This window comes from Myodes glareolus, chromosome 25 (genome assembly GCF_982192425.1).
Source record: "Myodes glareolus chromosome 25, mMyoGla1.1, whole genome shotgun sequence".
In the NCBI taxonomy this organism is placed as follows: domain Eukaryota; kingdom Metazoa; phylum Chordata; class Mammalia; order Rodentia; family Cricetidae; genus Myodes; species Myodes glareolus.
This window is the reverse complement of record NC_142050.1, coordinates 47,349,085-47,372,619: the sequence shown is the minus strand read 5'-3', so window position 1 is coordinate 47,372,619 and position 23,535 is coordinate 47,349,085. Positions and strand designations below refer to the sequence as shown.

Sequence of the window (23,535 nt, the reverse complement as noted above, 5' to 3'; positions counted from 1 at the left end):
TCTCTCGGACACTGTAGGCACTGTGCTCTATTTGTGAAGAGGAACTCTTCCAGAGTGGGGCATTTCTCTATTCATCTACTTTGTATCCTCAGACATGTTCTAACTGCATCATATCAAATGGTGTTTGAGTCATAAGCTTATGCATACAATTTTACAGCTAATCTTCCTCATTTGGGTTTGTCCCTATGGCTTTGCTTTTCTTGGATATGGATGACATAATAAACAAATGTCATGAGAGTATGATCCTCAGACATGTGTTTGTCACTTAGACAGAAATCCTCAGATGTGAAGCCTGAGGGTAGACTGTTGAAGATTTCTCCAGGGGACTGTAGCAATCTGATGTGGAGAGAATAAGTAACTGAGTGGCCTCCTCTATCTTCAACACTTATAAGCCACACGCAGGTTCACACATCTCCCTGCTGAGAGTGTGCATTTGTCACCGCTGCAGGTTCCGTTTGTGATCAGAGAAACACTGACAATGCTGACTTTGATTTCTTTCTTCTTGACCCTGAAGCTTCTTATGCTCCTGTGCAATTTCAGTACACCAAGGTGTTTGTACTCAGGGACAGAAAATGTATACCAGGATGGAGACCAAGTGATCAGTGCCTTTTTACCTTTCTATAGTTATCAATCCTCTGCAAACTCTGAAGACACAGACATTTCTCCACAGTAAGTGTTTCAAGCCTGCTCTTCCTAACCCTAGTCTCCAGAATGCACCCTTAGTCCATCTCATCTTTTCTTTTCTGGCAGTGTGCTCATTTTAAGGTGGTAAGAGGTTTTCATTTTCATCTATTGAACTCTATTTTCGTCGGTAAAAATTGAGCACAAAACCACTCTGCAGCCAGGTCTAATACATCTGTCCCTCTTTCAAACACTGTGCAGAAGCCTAATGGTATAACTTAGAAACATAGCTGAAGGCATATGTATAATTCAGTACTAAAATGTGATAAAATATTGTTCCTTCTCCATAATAAGTTTCAGGCATGCTTCCTCTGTGTATTTCCTAATATCTATACAGACTGAGTGATACTATATATGATACATTCCTGAGGAGACAACCTACTGTGTTTAGTGACTTCAAATGTTTTGTATACCAGTATTTCTGCAAGTTGACCCCTTGCACCTCATTTACACGTGCATGGCCAGGGATTATAGTCAGACAGCTCAAATTTTTGCAGTCCCTTTGGCTTCTCAGTAATGCAGGTGCAAATACAATTGTTAGCCAAAAGTATCACTAGTGCAATCAAAGAAATATCTGATAAAGGGTCAAGAGATACTTCTACAGAACTTTGTGCTCCTCTGAGCAGATGTCAATGGGAGCACAGTTTATACCTCAGTCAGATGCTGATGTGTCAGGTGTTACCCATAACTTCTGGGCCCACCGAGGAAGAGAGACAACAGGAAGGAAAGACAACTTTTCTTGTGTCTCTAAACTACACACACACCAAAGTGTTAAGAAATATTATTGCATTCTCTTTTACTTTTCTTTTTTGGCTCCCTTTTGACTACTGTAACTCTTTCAGGCAGATGGATATATTGTAGTCTCTGTGATACCCTCTTTGCTGACTCCTGTGGCTTCCTGCTAATTACCAGTCCTTAGAGAGATTCAGCTTTCTACTACTTTAATGTTGATTTATGAGTTTCTTACCTGACTCCCTTTAGTATCTAAATAGGGTGGTCATTTTTAGCATGTGTTGAATATGGTAATAACACAGCTTTCCAGTTAAGATGGCAAATCTTCATACTCTGAAGCTGAGATATAATAAATGCAGGTATAAAGTTATTGGAATTTTGTTTAATATTTTGTATGAACCAATCACAATTTTGTATTTTTAGGGAATGTAAAGGGATGCACTGTGTTGACCATAAGGTGTGATGATATCAATCTGAATAAAATTTATCATAAGTAATAAGCTTTATGGAAAATCTACAATTCCAAAATTTATAAATCATGCCTATTCTAACTGTGTGACATATCCTTAGTGATAGACTTTCAAACCATATGGGACACTGTGCCTTTATCTTTTGTCTACAAAAGATTTTTCCAATTCGAAGTGAGCCCATGACTTATTGCAGATTATGGCTTCAATATTTTATTGATTCTTGGAAAGATTGTACATGTAAATACTATATTAAGTTTATATTTTTCGAATGGTGGCTATTTATCCTATCTCTTCATCTTTTATTTTAAATCATGCTCACACATTAATTTTCAAGGGTTGTAAAATGACTTTGTGTTTGTTGTTTGTTTTAAATACTTTTGAGTGTGATGTGTTGAACAGGGAAAGAACACATGCAGTTGAAGACTTTAAAGGTTTCTAAAGTGGTAATTATAGAGTCTCCTCTATGCATCATGGCTTTAGTAGTTTATAGTTGTTCATTCCCATGCCAGTCCAGATTAACCTCTTATTGAGCAGATATTAAGTCTTACTATATATCTATATGCTCTATGTTTTTATCCTAATCTTCAGCTTTACAGACAGTTGTATTTTCATCCTACTGATTCTTTATAAACTACTTAGAAATGTTTATATTCATTTTGCCTCAAATATGAGTATATTCAGTGAACTTTTCTTAATTCCTTTATTTTAAACTTAAATGAGTTATGTTTTATTACTTTAGTGACTTTTATTGTGTGTTTACATGTTTTTGATTGTGTTTGTGTTTCAGTGTGGACACACACAGGTCATAGCACATATGAGGAAAACCTCATATATTTCTCTGACATCCATCTTCTTTCAGAAATGGTTTCTTGCTCAATGTTGTGTGTGCCAAGCTAGCTGACCAATGAAGTTGTTTTATATTGACCTCACATGAATCTGTAGAAATGCAGGGTAACTTATGCCACCCACAAAGTCCAGGATTTGTTGTTTTCCATTCATCTTCATAGTTTTCAGACTGAAATCATAAAGAAATTTAAATTTACCCCTGGGTAACACTCAAGTAATATAAAATATTGGTTTCCAAAATAAATTTCTTTAATTTCCTCTGAATAATGTGCATTTTCATGCACTTTCCAAAGAGCTTGATTTATTATTTGTCCTTAAACCCACTTCCTATTTTCCTCTCAATTACTGCTATCCTTAAAAATCATTGTGTGTGTGAGTGTGTGGGTGGTTGTGAGCATGCATGTGAAGGGTATGTTTCTGAATGCAAGTTGAAGTGTGTGTACATGTATATGTGTGCCTGCAAACTTGTGTGTAGGTGTACATGTGATTGTGAGTGTGACTAAGCATTTTTTTATAATGCTTGTGTGTTTGAATGTGGGGATGGGATGGGGGGGGGTAACTGAGTGTATGTGTATGTGTGGAGTTCAGAGGAGAATCTTGGGTGTTGCACTTCACTTTCGACCATGTTTGAGAGAAAGACTCTGTTGTTGACTACTGCGCACATGAGCTGGTAGAATCACAATCTCCTGATATTCTCCTATATCTATAGCCCATCTTTCCACTAGACCAATCAGATAGGAAGCAATCGCTGCCATGTTCTGGGAACACAAAATCATCTCCTCATGCACATGTATAGCTGGAAGATGCCTTCTCAGTCTCCTTCCTAGCTCACATTCACAATAAAGCAGCTAAATCTGACCCAGATTTGCATTACCTCCATTTTCCTTTAAATATAGTATGTGTAGTACAAAGATTATATTCTACCTGTCATACACATTTAGGACTTCAGTGTTGAGAAGTTTCCTCTCATGTAGGATAATCTTCCCTTCAACATTTTCTGCCTCCTATACTTCTGGAAATCTTTTAACTATATTTGAGCACTGATCTCTTATCCATGTCAGTCTTATTTGACTTATATGGATGCTTATTGGTTTGTGAAATGCTGAACATACTAAAGTCATTTTTTCACTTTAATGAAGATGGTTCTTAGTGTATGACTTAACACCGGGTTTCAAATACAACTGAATTCCCAAAGAGTTAATCAGCCAAAGTCTCAGGGATTGAGCAAAGAAACTCTCCCATGATAACCTGGTAATTTCTCTGTCATGTTGCTCAGTAAAAGATGAGACACTTCTGTTTACTCATTTACACTCTCTGAGGTTAAGGATTTGGTGTTTTCTGTGTTTGAACTCTCCTCCCAAAGCATAGCTGTACACTGCTGGATGATCTGCTTTAGTACTAGATGGTGGAAGAAATAAATAAGAACTAGCGAGCAATTTCAGGACATCTAGGGCACAACCAGCAAGGATGTGGAGAAATCTTCACATTTTCCCTTTTATTTTTCAAATCCCAACATAGATTAAAAACCTGGACTACTTTCTTAATCACCATGACATCCTATGCAAGCACATGCCCAAGAGAAACAACACCAATAAACTGTAGAATGTCTACAAATCTGTGAAGCAAAGAATGATTTTTCACTTTTCTACTATATATGTTTTTTAGCATGAATGACAAGTCAGTACTGTGGTCATAAGTTTGATTTTCAATAGTAGATTAGTACTCACAGCCCTACATGTTTTCTTTGTGATCTTGTGCTGTTGAAGAACTTGAGACTCTGCTTATTGCTCTTCCCATAGCTGAGTCTGCTTCTTTAAAATACTTATTGCTAAAAATCTTTATTTTATGTACTAGCCTATACTAATACTGTTTTAAACTTCTTTATTTTTATTTCCTTAAACATGTTAGTTTGACTTTCTACCCTCTCTTCCATGATGTTTTTTAAGCTTTGGTGAAAGGAAAGGGTTGTGATATACTGGAAGAGTGAGATTCACTGGGTTTTGGATGTCAATCATGGCAGGCTGGTCATGATCCAGTGAATAGTCCTATGTCCACTCACATATGGGCAGCATTAAATTGACTTCATTATATAAACTGGAAATCTTGAAGTTGGGAGAGGAATTTGGTAGCGGTTGGAAGGCATAATTGATCAATATATAATACATACTCATGTGAATTTCATCCCAAATTAAAAATATATTTGTCCTGTGACTTTCTTACATGAGCATTCCAATGAATATTACATATTTACCAATAGTCACTAATCTCAGGAGCAAATATTTTCACATTCAACAGTAATACCATCCAAACTTTCATTTCTTTTATTTGTAATATTTGCATCCTCCATATTGCTTCTTAAAGATATTTACAGTCAACTATGCCATTGCTTTAACCATATTGATTGTTATTTTCATGTTTACTTAACACAAGCTAGAGTAATTTGGAAAGAAGGAGTTTCATTTGAGAAAATATCATCTCTAAATTAGCCTGTGAGTAAAACTGTTGTGCACTTCCTTGAATGATGATTGATATGGGATGGCCCAGCATGCTATGTGTACATTGATGTTGGTCTGCTGGTCTAATTGCAGTAAGAAACAGGCTGAAAATTACATAGGGAGCAAGTCATGTGAACAGAATTCCCCCATGCTTTCTCTTTAATTTCCTGCCTCAGCTTTTTTTTTTTCTGAAGTAGTGCGTGACCTGAGAATTGTAAGCTGAAGGACACCCTTTTCTTCCCAAGTTTCTTTTGGTCATAGTGCTCAACACAACAATGAGAACATCCTTACCCATTTATACCCTTTCTCTCACCCTACCCACAGATCTTCTGCTTTTCTTCTTTCATTACTCAGTCTTAAGTCTAATTTACTTTCACACATAGATAGTGTTATACATATTTTACAAATAATATAATATATTTTTTTGAAAGATGACATAGTTGACTTTCTGAGATTTCTCTGGTCATCTCTTTTGCTATTGTACTGAATAGATTGAATTTTCATCAGAAGCTATATCAAAAATCTTCATTCATTAACTTCGCATTTTCCTCTCCTAAATAAGATTATCATTGTATAATATGAACTTTTTCTTTTTTTATTAAATACTTGTTGTGTATGAGAATTTGCCTGCATGTGTGCCTGTCCAGTAAAGAGTGCTCACAGAAACCAGAATAAAAGTTGTTAGAATCCTCAGATGCAGAATTACATTCATGAGCTATCATAAAGGTGCTGGGAATTACACCCATGTTCTCTGCAAGAGGAGCCGATGCCCTTAACTGCTGAGTCATCTCTGTAGCCCCAATATGAATTTAGAAATGTTTTTTGAACTTATGTTGAATTTTCTACATCATAGTATTTCAAATGGTTAATACCCCTGTAAGGTATTTTGTAATCTAAAAATTTGTGAGCCACAGTCTAAAACCTTATGTATAATTGTGGTAGAAGTTTTCAGAAATATTAACTTCATATAATTAACGCAATCACTTCTCTCAAATAATGAATATAAATTTTGTCATGTATTACAGCAACAAGAGACACATTTGGAAAGAACAGACTTAGTGGGAAGGCCATGATAAGACTGTAGTGATTTGGTAGTTACATAGTAGGGTTTTAAGACTTCCATTTCTTGTTTCATAAATATGAGACACTTTGCAAACCTTTTGAATGCACTTCACAATTCTTTCAGAAAATGTAGAATCTTTATAATTTTAAATTATTTTATGAATTTGAGTAAAGAATTGTGTGCAAAATATAGCCAAATGAATAAAATCACATAAAAACCTGGATTCATGATCAGTGTAAAGTTTCCAAACAATTCCAACCATTAGTATTTTTCACATGATTACAAAGAACTCAATATACCTGCATTTGGTAGATCTCATATATTTGAGAAAGACAGAAAAGAAAATACTCAACATGTCATCATAAAGAAAAAATAAGATTAAGAATTCAACAAGTTCTCCTATGAAGAAAAAGATAAAAAATTCTACATATTTTCCATCAATTTACTCTTTTAAACACAACCTCACAACTAAAGATAATAGATAAACACGGAAATATAGCATGGTTCACTACAGTGGATCTAAACACACTCAATGTAAACTGGTAGAACTAAAGCCCTAGGCCTTAAGCTATGCAATGGATGATATTCAGAGCACAGAATGTCCATGTAGAGGGTGTTCCCAGAGCGATATGATCACTATAGGACTATCAACTTAGGAAAACTCTCCAGGCTTTTATATATTAACATTTACAGGGATGATCATTTGGTATTGGATAACCAACTGACATGCTCTGTCCTGGGGAAGACAATTCTTCCTGCTCTCAGTGTTCCTCATTTACATCAGTTTCTTTGTATAATGATGAGGCATAGTGGGTTTCTCCTAGTTCTTGTTAATATGTTTATTGTTTCCCTTAGCCTAAAAACATACATACAAGAAATATATTGAACAGCTTGTATTTGTGCATTTAAGCTTACATTTGCATTTAGAAAATATATATTCTATAAATATATGTTATCACAGTCCATGAAGATAAAACTTCTGGACTGTGAGCAAGATTTGGGAAGAAACTTCAGAATGTCATGAAACTAGATTTTTTTCTATCTGAGTGATAAGGGAGAAAGAATGGGCAGATATTTTCCTTATTTTTCTCTTTATTCTTTCATGTTGAATTCTTCACTGATCTCTTTATTCTTCACAGCTTTTGAATAGCCACAAAATCTTTCAGGCATTACATCTAAAGATCACATACTATTTCTTAAATAAATTATAATAAACAGACATGTCATAAATTTTGAAGACTTGTTACATATCAAGAAAAGAGCACTTTCTCTCAGTCAGCTCCCTAACTAGTAGGTTATAACTTCCAGCTGCAAAAAGAGGAGTCTCTCTGTTATGTTATCTATAGAGGTAGTCTTATAAAACGAAACTACTTAGTAAACTAAAAGAAATAAGGGAATTAATTGTGTTCTCTCTCCCATACTTCTAAATGTATAAACATTTTTAAATATTTTGTGATTAGTGGTCATAAGAGGCAGCTTTCTCAGACTGGATACTGTTCGTTTACTAAGTGCAACTGTCTTCCAAGAGGCTGCAATGTGGAGCCACAAGCTGAGAGGCATGGCTGAGCTACCCTTAACAGCTGTGAGCTACAAGGCAGGGAGAAGACTATAAGCATAGATGAGTTTACTAGGCAATATCTGAAGCATGGGGACATTAAAAGGCATTTAATATATTTTTCTGTCCTTCATGTTCACTGTGATCATGAAAAGGAGAACCTGTAACTTTTTCTTGAGACCATAAAATTATTTGACTTTTGGTAACTCTAGTCAAATGGGGAATCTTTTTCCCATGGTGAAACTTAAATACAAATCAATAAAACTGAGGTTAAGAATATGTTCAAAGAGTTAATTACTATTCCTGACACCAAGATTAAATAATTTTGCACTACTTACCTTGACTCAACAAGTCGGATAGCTGACTACACGTTCTTGTAAAAAAGATTGCATTTTTCTGGGAAAAAGTTCATCATAAAATCCATAAGGAGGATATCTGGTCTAATCTCAAGCTACTTCAAAATTTTATGTCAGTTGATAGTATTTGCTCATCTTGTCAGCTGCAGAACTACAGCTGCTTTCTTAAGCTGTGCTCCAAGGTAATTCTTTTTTAAATTGAGTTATTTATATTTCTCTGCTCCCCTCCTTTCTTCTCTCCTCCCTTTAACCCTTTCCCATGGTTTCCATGCTCCAGATTTACTCAGAAGATGTTGTCTTTTTCTATTTCCCATGTAGATTAGATTCATATATGTTTTTCTTAGCAACCTCACTTTTGTCTATATTCTCTGGGATTGTGAATTGTAGGCTTTTTTACTTTGCCTTATGTCAAAAGCCACTTATGAGTAAGTACACATGATATTTGGGTATGGGTTATCCCACTCAAAATGATGTTTTCTAGATCCATCCATTTGCCTGCAAATTTCAAGATGTCATTTTTATTGTGCTGAGTTGTATGCCATTGTTTAAATGTACCACATTTTTTTTTTTACCTATTCTTCAATTGAGAGGAATTTAAGTTCTTTTCAGGTTCTGGTTATGACAAACAATGCTGCTATGAACATAGTTGAGCACATGTCCTTCTGGTACAATTGAACGTCCTATGAGTATATACCAAAAGTGGTATTTCTAGGTCTTGAGGAAGGTTTTTTCCTAATTTTCTGAGAAATTGCCACACTAACCGCCAAATGGGCTATATGAGTTAGAACTCCCACCAGCAATGCAGGAGTGTTCCCTTTACCTCACATCATTTTCAGCATAAGTTGTCATCAATGGTTTTGATCTTTGCCATTCTTACAGGGGAAAGATGGAATCTCAGAGTTGTTTAGATTTGCATTTCTCTGATGACTAAAGATGTTGAACATTTCCATAAGTGTCTTTCAGCCATTTTAGATTCCTCTGTTGAGATTTCTCTGTTTAAGTCTGTATTCAACTTTTTAAAGGTGGATTATGTGTTCTTTTGATGTTCAATTTCTTGAGGTCTTTGTATATTTTGGATATCAGACCTCTGCCTAATATGGAGTTAGTGAAGATCTTTTCCAATTCTGTAGGCTGTCATTTTTTTTGTTGACCATGTTCCTTGCTTTACAGAAGCTTTTCAGTTTCAGTTGCTCCTATTTATCAATTGTTTCTCTCAGTGTCTGTGCTGCTGGGGTTATGTTTAGGAAGTGGTCTCTTGTTGCCAATGTGATCAAGTATACTTCCCATTTTCTCTTCTATAAGGTTGTGTGGCTGGTTTTATTTTGATGTCTTTGATCCATTTTAGTAAACATGTTTACAACCAGTCCTACTGACCTCCAAACAATCTTATGTTGCAAAACCATTGGACAACAAATAATTATTTCAATATGGAAACAGGGTAAATTTTGATTTAGTGCATGACAGTTACTGTATTCATTTTAAGACAATGATGTTTCAGTATTGTTCTGTAATGATCCTTATGTCCTCTACACAGGATCAGACCTAACAACTACCAGCTTGCAATAGCTTTGACTTTTGCCATTGAGGAGATCAACAGGAACTCCCTTCTTTTACCTAATGTATCTCTTGGATATGTTATCTACAATGCCTGGCCACATGAGCAATGGATACCTATAAATATCGTCTCTTGGCTCACAGGGGAGGATAAAGACATCCCAAACTACACCTGCAGAAGAGAGGAAAAATATATGGCTGCAATCACAGCAGCAAAATGGGACATTTCTTCCCTATTTGTCACATTTCTGGGACTTTATAGATATCCACTGGTGAGATTATATGAATGGGAATAAATGAAAAAAATCCACTTTAATGTCAAAATTTGATTATAAAAATCATAAAGGAGAAGACTTAACTTTGTATCATTCAAAATATATGGCCTTATTCTTGTTGATGACCCAGTATTCTACGTACTTTCTGTGTAATCATAACAAAAGTTAGGGTGCAAGGACCACCTATGTTCACTAGATAGGCAAAAGAGACAGGCATTGAGAATTCCTGTCTTCTAGCCAAAACAACAGTAATGAAACCAAGTGTTGTAGAGAGACCCTACCTCAAGAATAAGTGGAGGAGGAAATTAGGAGACACCCAATGTGCTCTTCTGGACTTTATATGTACACACATGTATACACCCAATTAGTAGACACCCAATGTGCTCTTCTAGACTTTATATACACACACATGTATATTTACCTCTACAAACATGGGCACATAATCTCATGTGGACAAATACACACAAAGACCAAACCAACCAAACTTTTAAAATATGTAATCTTTGATGCTTTATACTCTGATATTTGTTGGTATAGCCACATATACTTTGTGAAATGTACATTAAGGAAATGAGATATACACATTTGTTTATGATAAAAGTGAATATTCATCTCATTTTCTGGAATGTTCTCCAGATATTGGAGTTGGTTTTAGATACAAATCTGACTTTCTAAAACTTTGAGTTCCTGTTCCATACTCATTGAGTCCATGATTTCTGGAAACTCCTAACTTCATGTTATTCCCTGTTTCCTTTTCTTTAGCTGACCTTTGGACCATTTGAGCCAAATTTGAATGATCCTGGGAAATTTCCTTCTGTGTATCAGATGGCCACCAAGGACTCATCTCTGGCTTTAGGCATGGTATCATTGATGGTCCATTTCAGATGGAACTGGGTGGGGCTGGTCATCTCAGAAGAGAAAGATGTTCAGTTTCTCTCAGAAATCATACAAGAGATGGAAAGAAACAGAGTCTGTGTAGCCTTCACAGAAATGATCCCAGTCAACCATATGTTACTCATGCTTGACACTGATGTCTACAATAGCCAGATTGTGAGGAACTCAGCAAAAATCATTATCATTTATGGTGACACTGACTCATCTTTAGGTGTCTTCTTCAGAAGATGGGAATATGTTCTCCCATGGAAAATCTGGGTCACCACTTCACAATGGGAAGTCACTACTTCTATGCAACATTTTATTCTTGACTCATTCCATGGGACCCTTATCTTTTCACAACACCATGGTGAGATTTCTACTTTTAAAGATTTTGTAAAGACAGTTACCCCTTTCAAATACCCAGAAGATATTTTTCTTGCAAGACTGTGGGGGATATATTTTAATTGTGCACTCTCTGATGCTTCCTGTAAAGTAGAAAATTGCTCATCTAGAGGTTCCTTGGAATGGTTACCTTGGAAATACTTTGACACTTCCATGAGTATTGGCAGCTACCATGTATACAATGCTGTGTATATTGTGGCCCACACCCTCCATAAGATTCTTGTGCAACAAGTAGATATGCAAGCAATGAAAAATGGAAGAAGGAAATATACCCACTGGAAGGTAATGCCCTTTATTTGGATGGTGCACAATGTCACCAAAGGGAATCAATTAAGTGGCCCTACAGATGCTTTAAAGAAGTATCATAGGATTCTATTTCCAAAGAGAAGTTTTGTAAACTGATTTACGGAGAAAAAGTAAAATGTATAGCTTAATGGATATCATAATGAAGATGCTATTTTTATAGAAGGAAATAATTAAGAAATAGGGACAAAAATTTATGGTAAAGAGGCCAATAGTATCCTGCCCTTCTAATGTTCTCTACAGGAAACTTTTAACCTCTTCCCATGAAGTTCTTAAATATGACCAAAGGTGACTGATATTTCAGGATCTTAAATAGTATAGAGAGGCATTAAACAAAGTAATCTTAAAATATCTCACAAACTATATCTGCTAGAAAAGTGTTAAGTATATTTTCTTTTACTGTGATAAAGTGTGTGAACAAAAAAAACTTAATAAGAATGGGATTACATGACTCATGATTCCTATTTATAGTCCACCATCCCAGAAATCTCAAGGCAGCCAAAACTGAAGCAGTATTTCACATCTACATCATTTGTCAAAAATGCAGAACAATAAGTAATTGCCCAAATTACAAATTGCTCAACTACAAATTGCTCAACTGGCTCCAATATATTCAGTCCAGGACCAGCTCTTGAAATGATCTGCTTAAAATCTGAGAGTGAACTTGTGCCTCAGTTGACCCAAGTTACAATAACTCTCAGAAGTCGGTTCTTTACTGGGACTTAATTTCCTCTGTGATTTCAGATTGCATCATGTTCATCTTTGAATTAACCATCATGAAACTTGTTGATCACTGTTGAAAACCTGTAGAATGAATAATGAGCCCGTGATGTATCTGAATATTCTGCTCACACAGTAGCAGGGTAATTGTGTTATTGTTCACTCTAGTCATTCATTTTTTGCTATATACCTGTAATGATGATTTATGTTGAAAAGCTCATCAATGTCGATGTATGTCACAATTCAACTTTTTCTTTTAACAATGAGCATACCCCTAATAAATCATGTATCTTTCTTAGCTGAACAGCATCATTAAGAATGTGCAATTTACAAATCCTAGTGGAGATACAGTAACCCTAAATCCTTCAGAAAAACTGGATATAGAGTATGACATTCTGAACTTCTGGAATTTTCCACAAGGTCTTGGTTATAAAGTGAAAGTAGGAACATTTTCCCCATCTTTTCCACCTGGTCAGCAACTGTCATTGTTGGAAGACAGAATAGAATGGAACACTGGAGATAGAGAGGTAGGTGACATGTCACATTATGCTATACAGAACACAGAAAACTGAAAAACAAACAAAATCACCCTTAGTGAGCTTCAAACCTCCTCACGCATTAAAAGATGACTACACTGACATATTTACAAGCTTAATTTTTTATTTCAAAACTTTCTTCATAAGACTTATTGCAAATTACTAACAAGTCTTCCCCCAAGAATATACATGATTCTAAATGTGAGTGTTTTTCTATGTATATTTATATGACCATTAAATATATATATATCCTATTTTATGATATATTTCTGCTTTCATTATTTGATTGGATATCATTTTATAACTTTCAACTTAGCAATGTTTCAATATTCTCATACACTTAAGTCACTAGATTAATTAATATATATCCTCACATTTCTGATTTCCTTTGCTCAGACTCCAATCTCTGTATGCAGTGAAAGCTGTGGTCCTGGATTCAGGGAAACTCTTCAGGAAGGCAAGGCTGTCTGCTGTTTTGATTGCAGCCCTTGCCCAAATAATGAAATTTCCAATGATACAGGCAAGTGTGTGGATTACATATGAGTTACCCACCTTTATTTTTAATTTATGAATTGAAAAAGAAATTATGCAAAAAATAATTTCTATAATATATTTTGAGATTTTGCATTAATAATTAATAGTCATAAGCTACATATCCACTTGTGATATTCCACATTTGGTGGCTTTACATGATTACAAGCCATAATTTACTTAATACTTTTAATGTCTTGAAAGGAGTATAATATTCTGTTTTTCAAGAGAAATTTAAATGAGGAATGTACATGCATATATCTCTAGGCCAACTTTTTGGTATTTATTAACTTGAAATTGAAACCATTAATCTGGTACAGGATTGCTCTGAAAGTCTCCATAGCTGTTTTTGGAATAGATCAGATATTAAGAGAAAGTACATTTGTCTTAAGAAATTCAGGAACTGGAGAGATGGCTTTGGAGCAGTGGCAGCAATTTTAGAACACCTGGGTTTAGCTCACAGAGTACAAGTGATGGTTCAGATCTCTGTGCAACAACAGTTCCAGAGAATCTGACAGCATATTCTGGCATTGTGGGCAACACACACAAGTACTGCACAGGCACACTTTCAGGCAAAATACACACAACCCAAACACACGAAGAATAAGAAATTCGTATATCTAATTATGTAGCAATGTGTGGCATATGTTAATTACAATGGGAAACCTATGTTTCCCACTCTCTGTAATTCAAAGTTGAATAGGGAAGAATGTCTGTGGATATGTATATTGAGGGTTATGCCTTAAGCTGAATAACTGTATGCATAATGTCCTGGAGCCCAAAGTAAGTGATGCTACATATATTTTGAGAGTAAATCATGGAACTTTAAGGAGGACTGTGCCAGAACATAAGATGACAAAAGGATGTACCAAATTCTTGTAAGCACAATTGAGAATGACAAAGGACTGAAACAGTCAGATCATATAATATACAGTATGTGTTAAATTATTTGACCAAAACCAAATAATCTCATCACCATAAATATAAAATTCAATCTCCCTAATGAGCACAGGTACAGTAATTCTCAGTGAAACATATGTAAAATAAATAAAGTAAAAAATAAAAGCAACATTCAACATGATAATATTGTCTTCATCCTTTAGAGGTAGGGATTCTTCAGCATATATAAGTTGTTATTTGTAATCCATCACAAAAATAGTTTCAAGGAAATAAACACTGTGATAATATAATTAAGTACTGGAATAATGGTCATGAAACAAATCCAAAATTTCTTCATGATAGAATTCCTGGATAATATAGTCATATATGAAACATATCTTAACATAATAAAGGCAAGATACAACATCAATCTCAAAAAGAGACACAAAGTATTTCCACATCAGGAACAAGGGAATGTTATCCACCCTTTACAATTTCATTCCATAATGATTGAAGTCTTAGCTATAAAAATAAGGCACTGAAGTAGACAGGACAATGAGGGCTGGAAAAGAGAATGTCAAAGTAACTTTACGTGCATATGATTTGTTTCTATGCTCTAAAGACCACACCAGTAATCTGCAGGTGATAAAAGCTTTCAGTTATGTAACTAGACACAAAATTAACCTAGAAAATATTTCCTTATATATCAACATCTAATATGCCAAGAAAAAAAATAAGGGGAACACTACTATTTCAGTTAGTTTTTAAAAGTCTCATAGTGACTCTAATCATGGAGAAAGAGTAGTACACTGAAAGCTTTCAGACACTAAAGAAAGAAATTGACCAGACACCAGAAGATGGGAAGAACTTACACATAGTAAAAATGGCTATTGCACTACTTTGTTGGAGTTTGTATTTCTGTGAAAATCCTTTAAAACAGTAACTAAGTTGGAAAATGATTAACTTCAGGTTAGAGGTCTGAGATTAAATTCTGACCAAAAGAAGTCAAGGAGGAAGATTAAACATGAAAACTAGAGTCAGGAAATTAATAAGAGGCATGGAAGAATGTTCCTTAAAGCCTGGCTCCATATAACTTTAACAGTATGCCTCCTTACACATTCAAGTATCAATTACCCCAGGGTGATACCACCTACAATGAATTAGACCATCATACATCAATCATTAACCAAGAATATGATCCACAAACTTGTCCACAAGGCAATGTTATGGAGATATTTTTCAATTAAGATTCCATCATTCCAAATACTTCTGAGTTAGTGTCAAGTTAAAGAAAACCAACCAGCACAGCTATACCACCAAAAGCAAATCAATTCAAAGAATCTGTGTCTGCTAGAAGTACGCTTGAATTTCCATGTTCGTTGATGTTTTACTTACAACAGTCAGGCAAAGAAAATAGCCTGCGTGTCCATCAACACATAAATGGATAATGAAATTTTATACATATGCACAGCAGGCAATTATTCAGATGTGAAAATGAAATTATGGCCTTCCCAGGTAAATGAATGAAAATAAAAATAGTAACTCTAAGTCCATTAATGCACATCCAGAAACAAAATCCTAATGACCCTCTCTCTTATATGTAAATACGACATTTGAAATTTTAGATCTGTTTTAAATTGGAATACCCATAGAAGTCAGGAAACTAGATAGGGCCCATGAAGAGTATGGTTTAAAGAAATAGGGGATAGAATAAAGGATGATTCAAAGTTAAAAAAAGGAAATAAAAGAGCAAGAAGGAATGGGGTGGTCAGGAATTGGTATGCAGAGTAGAGAAGGGAGTATATAGAAGGATAGCTAAAGCTAATTATTTACTTTTGACAATGACATTAGAAAACTGACTTTTATAAAGCTTCATAAACTGTAATTTGCAGACAAAATGAGAGTTTCAATACAAAAATCCTGTATGTAGCAACAAATCCTCCTTGAATTAGCACAAGCTACCAAATAAAATCCCAAGTGTCATATATTTGCTTATTTGTATTAAGAGGTGGTCAGTTGGGTACCATAGACAACACCAAAGATTACCAGTGATCTCCAATATTTTTTGGTCATTTTACAAAACTTGATGTTAAATCCTAGAGTTGTTGTGGATGTAATGTACCTGTCTCAAAGGACATGGAGACAGCAGGCAGGAACTCACCATGAAGAATTCTCCCTACTGACTAGCTGGCACAATGTGTGTAGTGTTCTATGAACAATTTTAGGGAGAAAATTTATCAAAAATCTTATTGTTGTGTAGCAATTGCTTCCTAGATGGACATTCCAACATGGAGGGAAGCTCATTAAGACACAGGATGTTCTAAACGCAGTAAAACATCCTATCACACAGAAAAGTTTCTTAAACTCAGAAAGATAAACTACTGAAAGTCTTCAGTTTCTCTGAAACTGATCAGAGACAGTAAAACCAACTGTCTCGAAGTAAAAATAAGCATGAAGGATAAGAGAGAAAAATCTTTAAATGAAGGGAAGCTCCATAAAATAAAAAGAGATAAGCCTGAGCAAACCGTGAAGCTGACAGAAGTGCTATGCAGCCTGTAAGGCTGCTTACAAGTTGTACTAAGGGGTTCAGGTTTCCAAATTCCGTGAGTTGTCACATCTGATTGGCTGGGCTTATAATGTTGGAGGTCATTTACTCATGTCCTATTAACTTTTCCAGTGAAGTGAAAAAACACCATTTTAAGGTAACTTATATAAGAAAGAATTTAACTTTGGACTCAGTTTTTAGATTGTAATAGTGGCCATTACTATTACAGTGGGGAGCAAGGCAGTTCACAGATAATCACAGTGTCCTAGAGAAAGTTGAGAGCTGGCATTTGATTCATAGGCAGGAGCTGGGAGAGGGTTGGAAAAAAGAGGTATAGAGGGAAGAACAGAGGCAGAGATGGAGAGAGAGAAGTGAGAGAGAATGATAATGTGGTTTTCTGAATACTCAAAGGCCACCCCTAATGAAACACTTCTTTTATCATGGCATGACAATAAGAAGAAAGGTAGTATTCCTGCTAGCACAGTGTTGCAGAGATACTTGAGAGCTTGCATATTATCCACAAGCAGGAGGGAGATAGACAGTGAGAAATATAAAGAGAGAGTCAGAGACAGAGAGGGTCAGAGAGAAGAGTGAATGCTGAGGTCTTTGGAAAACACACACTAGTGATAAACTTCCACCATTTTGCAATCTCCCAAACACAAATATTTCCATCAATAACAAACCAAGCATTCAGAAATATAAAACTAGTTAGGCCATTCTCCTTCAGACCCCTACAAGTCATATCTGCTATAAATAATCACTCTTGTGAGTAACACAAGTAAAACTCACTCCTTCAATAACAAAGATTTAGGATGGTCTGTTGTGGGTGAGCAGTTTGCTCACATCTCCCTATGAATACTGACACACAACACTAAGCTATCTTTAAATCTGTGGAGCTAAAACAATGACTTCCCTGGGAGGATGTGCTCACTGGTATTCAATAGGTATGGAAGAAGCTAACGACTTTCTGCTATCATTTAAAGCCCACACTACGAGTTGGAATTTATGTCTCATACCATTATCTTGACCAAAAATATGTAGCTGGTTAGGTCCTATGTTTTAAAGGAGAATGGAATATTGTGAGGCAAATGCACATAGTAATAAAGTTCTTCCTAAGTTGCTGTTGTTATACTTACAAATTAGTGTAGTGCTCAACTTTCATCAGAGATGCCTCATTTTAAGTATATGGCAGTTAATAAAGATAACTACAAAAGATAAGCAAGCAGAGAATAAGAATCTGTGTATACACCAGTAAGACAACCCCTGAATTGTTCAGAGATCATCATCAAAGAGTGAGCAAACACATTGTAGGTACAAGAGGTAGGAGAAGCCTGCAAAAAAATTATTTTCCAGATGTGGCAGTGATGCTGCACACATGAGTCAAAGGAGCTGTGACAGCATGCACAAGACCTGGACAAGGTCAACATATGCAAACTCCTTGGTTGATGGGTATTGGATCACGAATTCCAATCCCTACATGATGAGCAATTTTGTCAGTTTTCTTTGGGCATTTGACTTCTGAGAAGCTATCAATGCTCCAGTGGGTGATGCTACATCCAGGTGCATTAAGGAAGCAGTAAGAAGTAAATTCTGTTGACTTAAAAAGGTAGCACATGAAGTTGTGGAAGAAATTTTTGGAAAGTACAGAAAAATAATTGGAAGGAAGAAAATGGGGAATAGGCTTGGTTAAAACATGTTATGTGTGTCTGTGAAATTCACCAACAAGAAAAAATTAAAACCTAAATTGTGTTAGGCATAGGAGATGGCTCTATTGGGAAATGCATTCTTGTGCAAGTTTTCAGCCTGTGTTCAGTTCCACATGACCAATGTTAAAATAACAGTAATTACTGGATAATGTTAAGGAAAAAATTAGAAGATACACACCCACATACACATGCAGACACACAACATATTTCTTGACTGAAGTGGTGAAGTAGATAGAGTTGTTTGATTTCCTGTTTAAGTGGAAAATGAAAACAAATGTTTGAAGGAAAAGTTAAGGAAGGACAAACAATATAAAAATGTATTTTGAAAACTTGGTGTTGAAACCTGATACAGTAGAACTTCGCACAGTACATACACATATACAGAATATGCAAATTGAGTTACCCTGTAATGATGTAGCATATCTCAAACAGACCATCTAGAAGTTTGCTGTGACATATCAGAAACTAGCAGCATCAGAAGCTGCACCATAAAGTCTTATTAACATGAGCACCCAAATGTAAGCAGAAATAGGACAACACCAACAAAAAAAAAAGTGAATTGGAGATACACCACAAGTTCCCAACCCTGTACGAAGAACTGCTGGTAACTGACTTTAACTGGGACTGACAAAGTGGAAAAGATGAACAAAATTTATTTACCTTTTCCGTGTAAACAAAATCAAAAATTTAACATTCTGTGGTGGAAATTAAAACCCACTCATAAGAAGGTCATCTACCAAGAGATTATATTGTATATCATCTCTGTTTCCTTGATTCTTTGCAAATTATTGTTCTTTGGATAGTTTTGATGACCACATGCTATATAAAAAAGCAACCAGAGTATAGGTTCTAGAGATCTAATTTAGTACAATATAAATGTGCTTTGTATTCTCTCAAAATTGTTGTTAGGTTATGTCTTACATGAAAGGTAATGCATTAAGTAGCTTTCAATTGTATTTATAGACCTTGACCAAAACACCCTCAGAAGGAAAAAGTTTTTATTTCCTTGCAGCTTATAGTCTGTCATGAAGGGAAATAATGGAAGAAACTCAGGGTAGGAATCTAGAAACAGGAACTGAAGCAAAGAACATGGATTTGATTTGATTAGTATATTGCTCCCATGGCTAACAGAGCTTTCTTTGTTAATAGGACCTAAGGCCAATTTCCCTCATTGACACTGTCCAATAAAGCTATATTGCCCTAAAACAATCACTGAAAAAATCCTCCGACAGGCCGATCCATTGGCTAATATGACTGAGACATTCTCTCACTTGGCCTCACTTTTGAAAAGGGATTTTTTTTCGTGTTAAGTTGAAATAAAAAACATGAGATGATGTTTTGAAAATATAATCCTGGATAATTATTAATGGATGATACATTCACACTTGTCAGTGGGAATAACACAATTTTCACCATATTTGGCTCTTAAGTGTGTGTCTGCCAAGGAAAGAATGATTAATAGTTCAACCAATATCAAATGCCCTGCTTAAAGAAACATTCAGTTATAAAAATAAGATTAATAGGAGTTTGCTCTTTTCTAATCCCACCCTAAATTATCATAACATACTAAATATACAATGAGAATAGATATGTTGTCTGCTTGGTTTCTTTGTTTGTTTAATGTCTCTGGATGTCCTTCAGGCCACTTTGTAAAAAAGGCTTTCCAGGAACTCAAAGTTTCAATACCTTTGCTTCCTGAATGCAGGGACTGTAGTGTGTGCAACCGTGCTTGACTAGTTTTCTTTCCCTTCTCTTTTTTTGCTTTGCTTTATTTAGTTTTGATGTTCATGTTTTCCTTTTATATTTGATATGCTATATTAATATAAAAATAGAAAAGTATTTCATGGCAAATAAAAAGAATATCTGCTTATTTACTTAGTACTAAAGAGTATATGAAATAATAACTGGGCAAAATCTAAAAGCAGTAGCCTATTATTCACAGTCTTCAGTGTTCAGAATAGTTGAATTACCTTCCCCAATGTTCTACTTTCAGTGGGTAGGATTAAAATGAATGAAAACCATTGAAGTTGTACTGATGTCACATTACTTTTTTGCCAGATACTGATCAGTGTGTGAAGTGTCCAGATGATCAGTATGCCAACACAGAGCGAACACACTGCCTACAAAAATCTGAGACATTTCTGTCATATAAAAACCCTTTGGGAATGATACTGGCTGGCATGGCCCTGTGCTTGTGTATGCTCACGATTCTGATCCTTGGGGTTTTTGTGAAGCATCAAAATACTCCTGTTGTAAAGGCCAATAACAGTACTCTCAGTTACACCCTGCTCATCTCCCTCACCTTCTGTTTTCTTTGCTCCTTGCTCTTCATTGGTCAGCCTAACACAGCCACCTGCATCCTGCAACAGATCACATTTGGAATAGTGTTCACAGTGGCTGTGTCTACTGTCTTAGCCAAAACCATCACTGTGGTCTTGGCTTTCAAGATCACTACACCAGGAAAATGGATGAGGGGACTGCTTAAATCAGGGGCACTCAAATTTATCATTCCCATCTGTTCAATTACACAAATTATTTTCTGTGGTATCTGGCTGGGAACATCTCCTCCCTTTGTAGACACAGATGCACACTCTGAACATGGTCAGATCACCTTACTGTGCAATAAGGGCTCAGACACAGCCTTCTACTGTGTCCTGGGATACCTTGGAGCCCTGTCCATCAGTAGCTTCACAGTAGCATTTTTGGCTAGGAACCTGCCAGATACCTTCAATGAAGCCAAATATCTGACATTCAGCATGCTGGTATTCTGCAGTGTCTGGATCACCTTCCTCCCTGTCTACCACAGCACTAATGGGAAGATCATGGTGGCAATGGAGGTCTTCTCCATTTTGGCCTCCAGTGCAGGGCTCCTAGGCTGCATATTCTTCCCCAAGTGCTATATCATTCTCATGAGACCTGATAAGAATTCAATAAAAGCCATGAGAGATAGAGTTCAGTGGAAATAAGTGGTCTTTAAGACAAACTACTTTACATTTTTAGGGCCTTGAGCAGTGTTAACAGACACTTTAAGATTTAACCTGCTGCACGTTTATTATAAATCCTTCAAGGATTACTAGATGGTTAGATGTTCTGTATTTGTGTAACATTGGGATGTTGACTATTCAGGCTAAATTATCTTTGACTTTGTTAGTCTTCAAATCAGCCAGCTATAACTTAGACCTGATTGTGGCTTTCAAAAAATACTTTGTAATGTACAAACTGATCTTAGCTCCCACCAAAGCAAGACTAAGATACTAAAGGATGACAACACTTAGTAAAGCACATAATTACAAGGATTTCTTTAACTTACCACATGACCTATCGAGAAATGTATTTTTAAGGTAACTTTATTTGTGTAGTAATCTTTTATATTACTGTAAAAATTACACAAATGCATCATCATATTTTAATTTCAGTAACCAGTGTTCTTAGCCATGGTGTACTCAGGCTTGGCTCCAATACAAACTCTTTCTAACCATATTTGAGGAAAAATGGTGCCTGTTTGTAACTGAGGTAAAGCTAATTGGGTTATCTATTGCAGTCTTATGAAGCAACTAATAATATGGGTGGTGATTTCTCCAGATTGTAAATTTGACTAAATGTGACCTCACCATGACATCACAATTCTGGTGGTTCTATGATCATATCTACTGACAAGATTAACAAAAATGCAGAAAATTCTTTTTAAGCCTAGGAACTACATCTCATGGCCAAAGGTCTTAAGGTTCACATAGAGAAAGTAATCTAAACACCAATAATCAAAAATCTCTATTTTCAAACATTGATACAAGAACAGATGCTTCAGGTAATTGTTGATATGGTTTCCCCACGGTGATACACTGCTGCTTTTTTATCATAATCCAAAACAAAATAACATAAAATGATGTCTATTTTTAATATTATTTTATAATCTCATTTTTCAAAACCTTGTTGTATTTAAAATCCTGGGTCTCAATTTTTTCATTATTTTATGTAGCATACAACTATGTATATGTATAGAAATACATATGCCATATACTGAATACTGATGTCACATGTGTACATGTTAATATTTCATAAAATTATATCAAATCAAAATATACAGTTGTGGTACACAATACAAACAGATACGTCTAAAAAACAATTAATTTCCCTAAGCCTAAGAGAGCATTGTAGAAGAGGATGTGGAAATATTGTTAGTGGCCGTGTATTGGGAAGATTATTCTAAAGTTATGTCTCAGGAAGTGCCACTCTCTGGGACTTTTCCAGAGGGAGAGAATCCAGGACTCCCCCGCCCCCAATTCCCTAAGATTTTCTGTCCATCTGGTGGGGTGTGTTCTTGCTGCTGGGCTTTCTTTACTCCATCCCACCCTGCCTCCAGGGACTGCCTTTTTACCTGTGAGGTCCTTGAAACCCTGCATCACAGCCTGGTCATTAATATCAATGGATTCAATTTACCTATATAAAGGCACAGGTTAAGGGAATGGATACAAAAACAGGATTCAGCATTCTGTTTTTAAAAGAAACACACCTGAACTTCAAAGACAGACACTACCCCAGAGTAAAGGGTTGGGAAAAGTTTTTTCAATCAAACAAACATAAGAAATAAGCAGGTGTGGCTATCCTAATATGTAAAAACATTGATTTCAAACTAAACTCAATCAGAAGAGATGGACAAGGACACTTTAGACTCATAACAGGAGCAATTCATCAAGATGAAGTCTCAAAGCTGAATATCTATGCCCCCAATATGAAAGCACCCACATATGTAAAAGAAACAAAACTAATACTCAAATCACACATCAAACCCCACATCATAGTAGGAGATTACAGTACTCCTCTCTCACCAAGGGAGAGATAAACTAGACAGAAACATAACAGAGAAATAAGAGAACTAACAGATGTAATTGAATAAAATGGACTTAACAGACATCTATAGAACATTCCACCCAAACAGGAAAGAATAAACCTTCTTCTCAGCATCTCATGGAACCTTCTCGAAAATTGATCACATACTCTGTAACAAAGCAA

At 35.6% G+C, this 23,535-nt stretch overlaps 1 protein-coding gene across 3 annotated transcripts; it reads left to right on the top strand.

Moving 5' to 3' along the window:
* The first annotated feature begins 478 nt into the window (after positions 1–478).
* LOC148117933 (vomeronasal type-2 receptor 116-like) lies at positions 479–21,491 on the top strand. 3 transcript variants are annotated; one of them, XM_087901649.1, is made up of 6 exons: positions 479–669; positions 9,733–10,024; positions 10,790–11,587; positions 12,628–12,855; positions 13,261–13,384; positions 20,584–21,491. In XM_087901649.1, exons 1-6 carry the CDS (start codon positions 479–481, stop codon positions 21,489–21,491), a joined length of 2,541 nt encoding a protein of 846 aa, XP_087757775.1. The 3 variants fall into 3 exon arrangements, with proteins under 3 accessions (XP_087757775.1, XP_087757773.1, XP_087757774.1); XM_087901647.1 differs by having other exon boundaries at positions 13,261–13,390; XM_087901648.1 differs by having other exon boundaries at positions 13,261–13,392; positions 20,595–21,491.
* Positions 21,492–23,535: the final 2,044 nt, after the last annotated feature.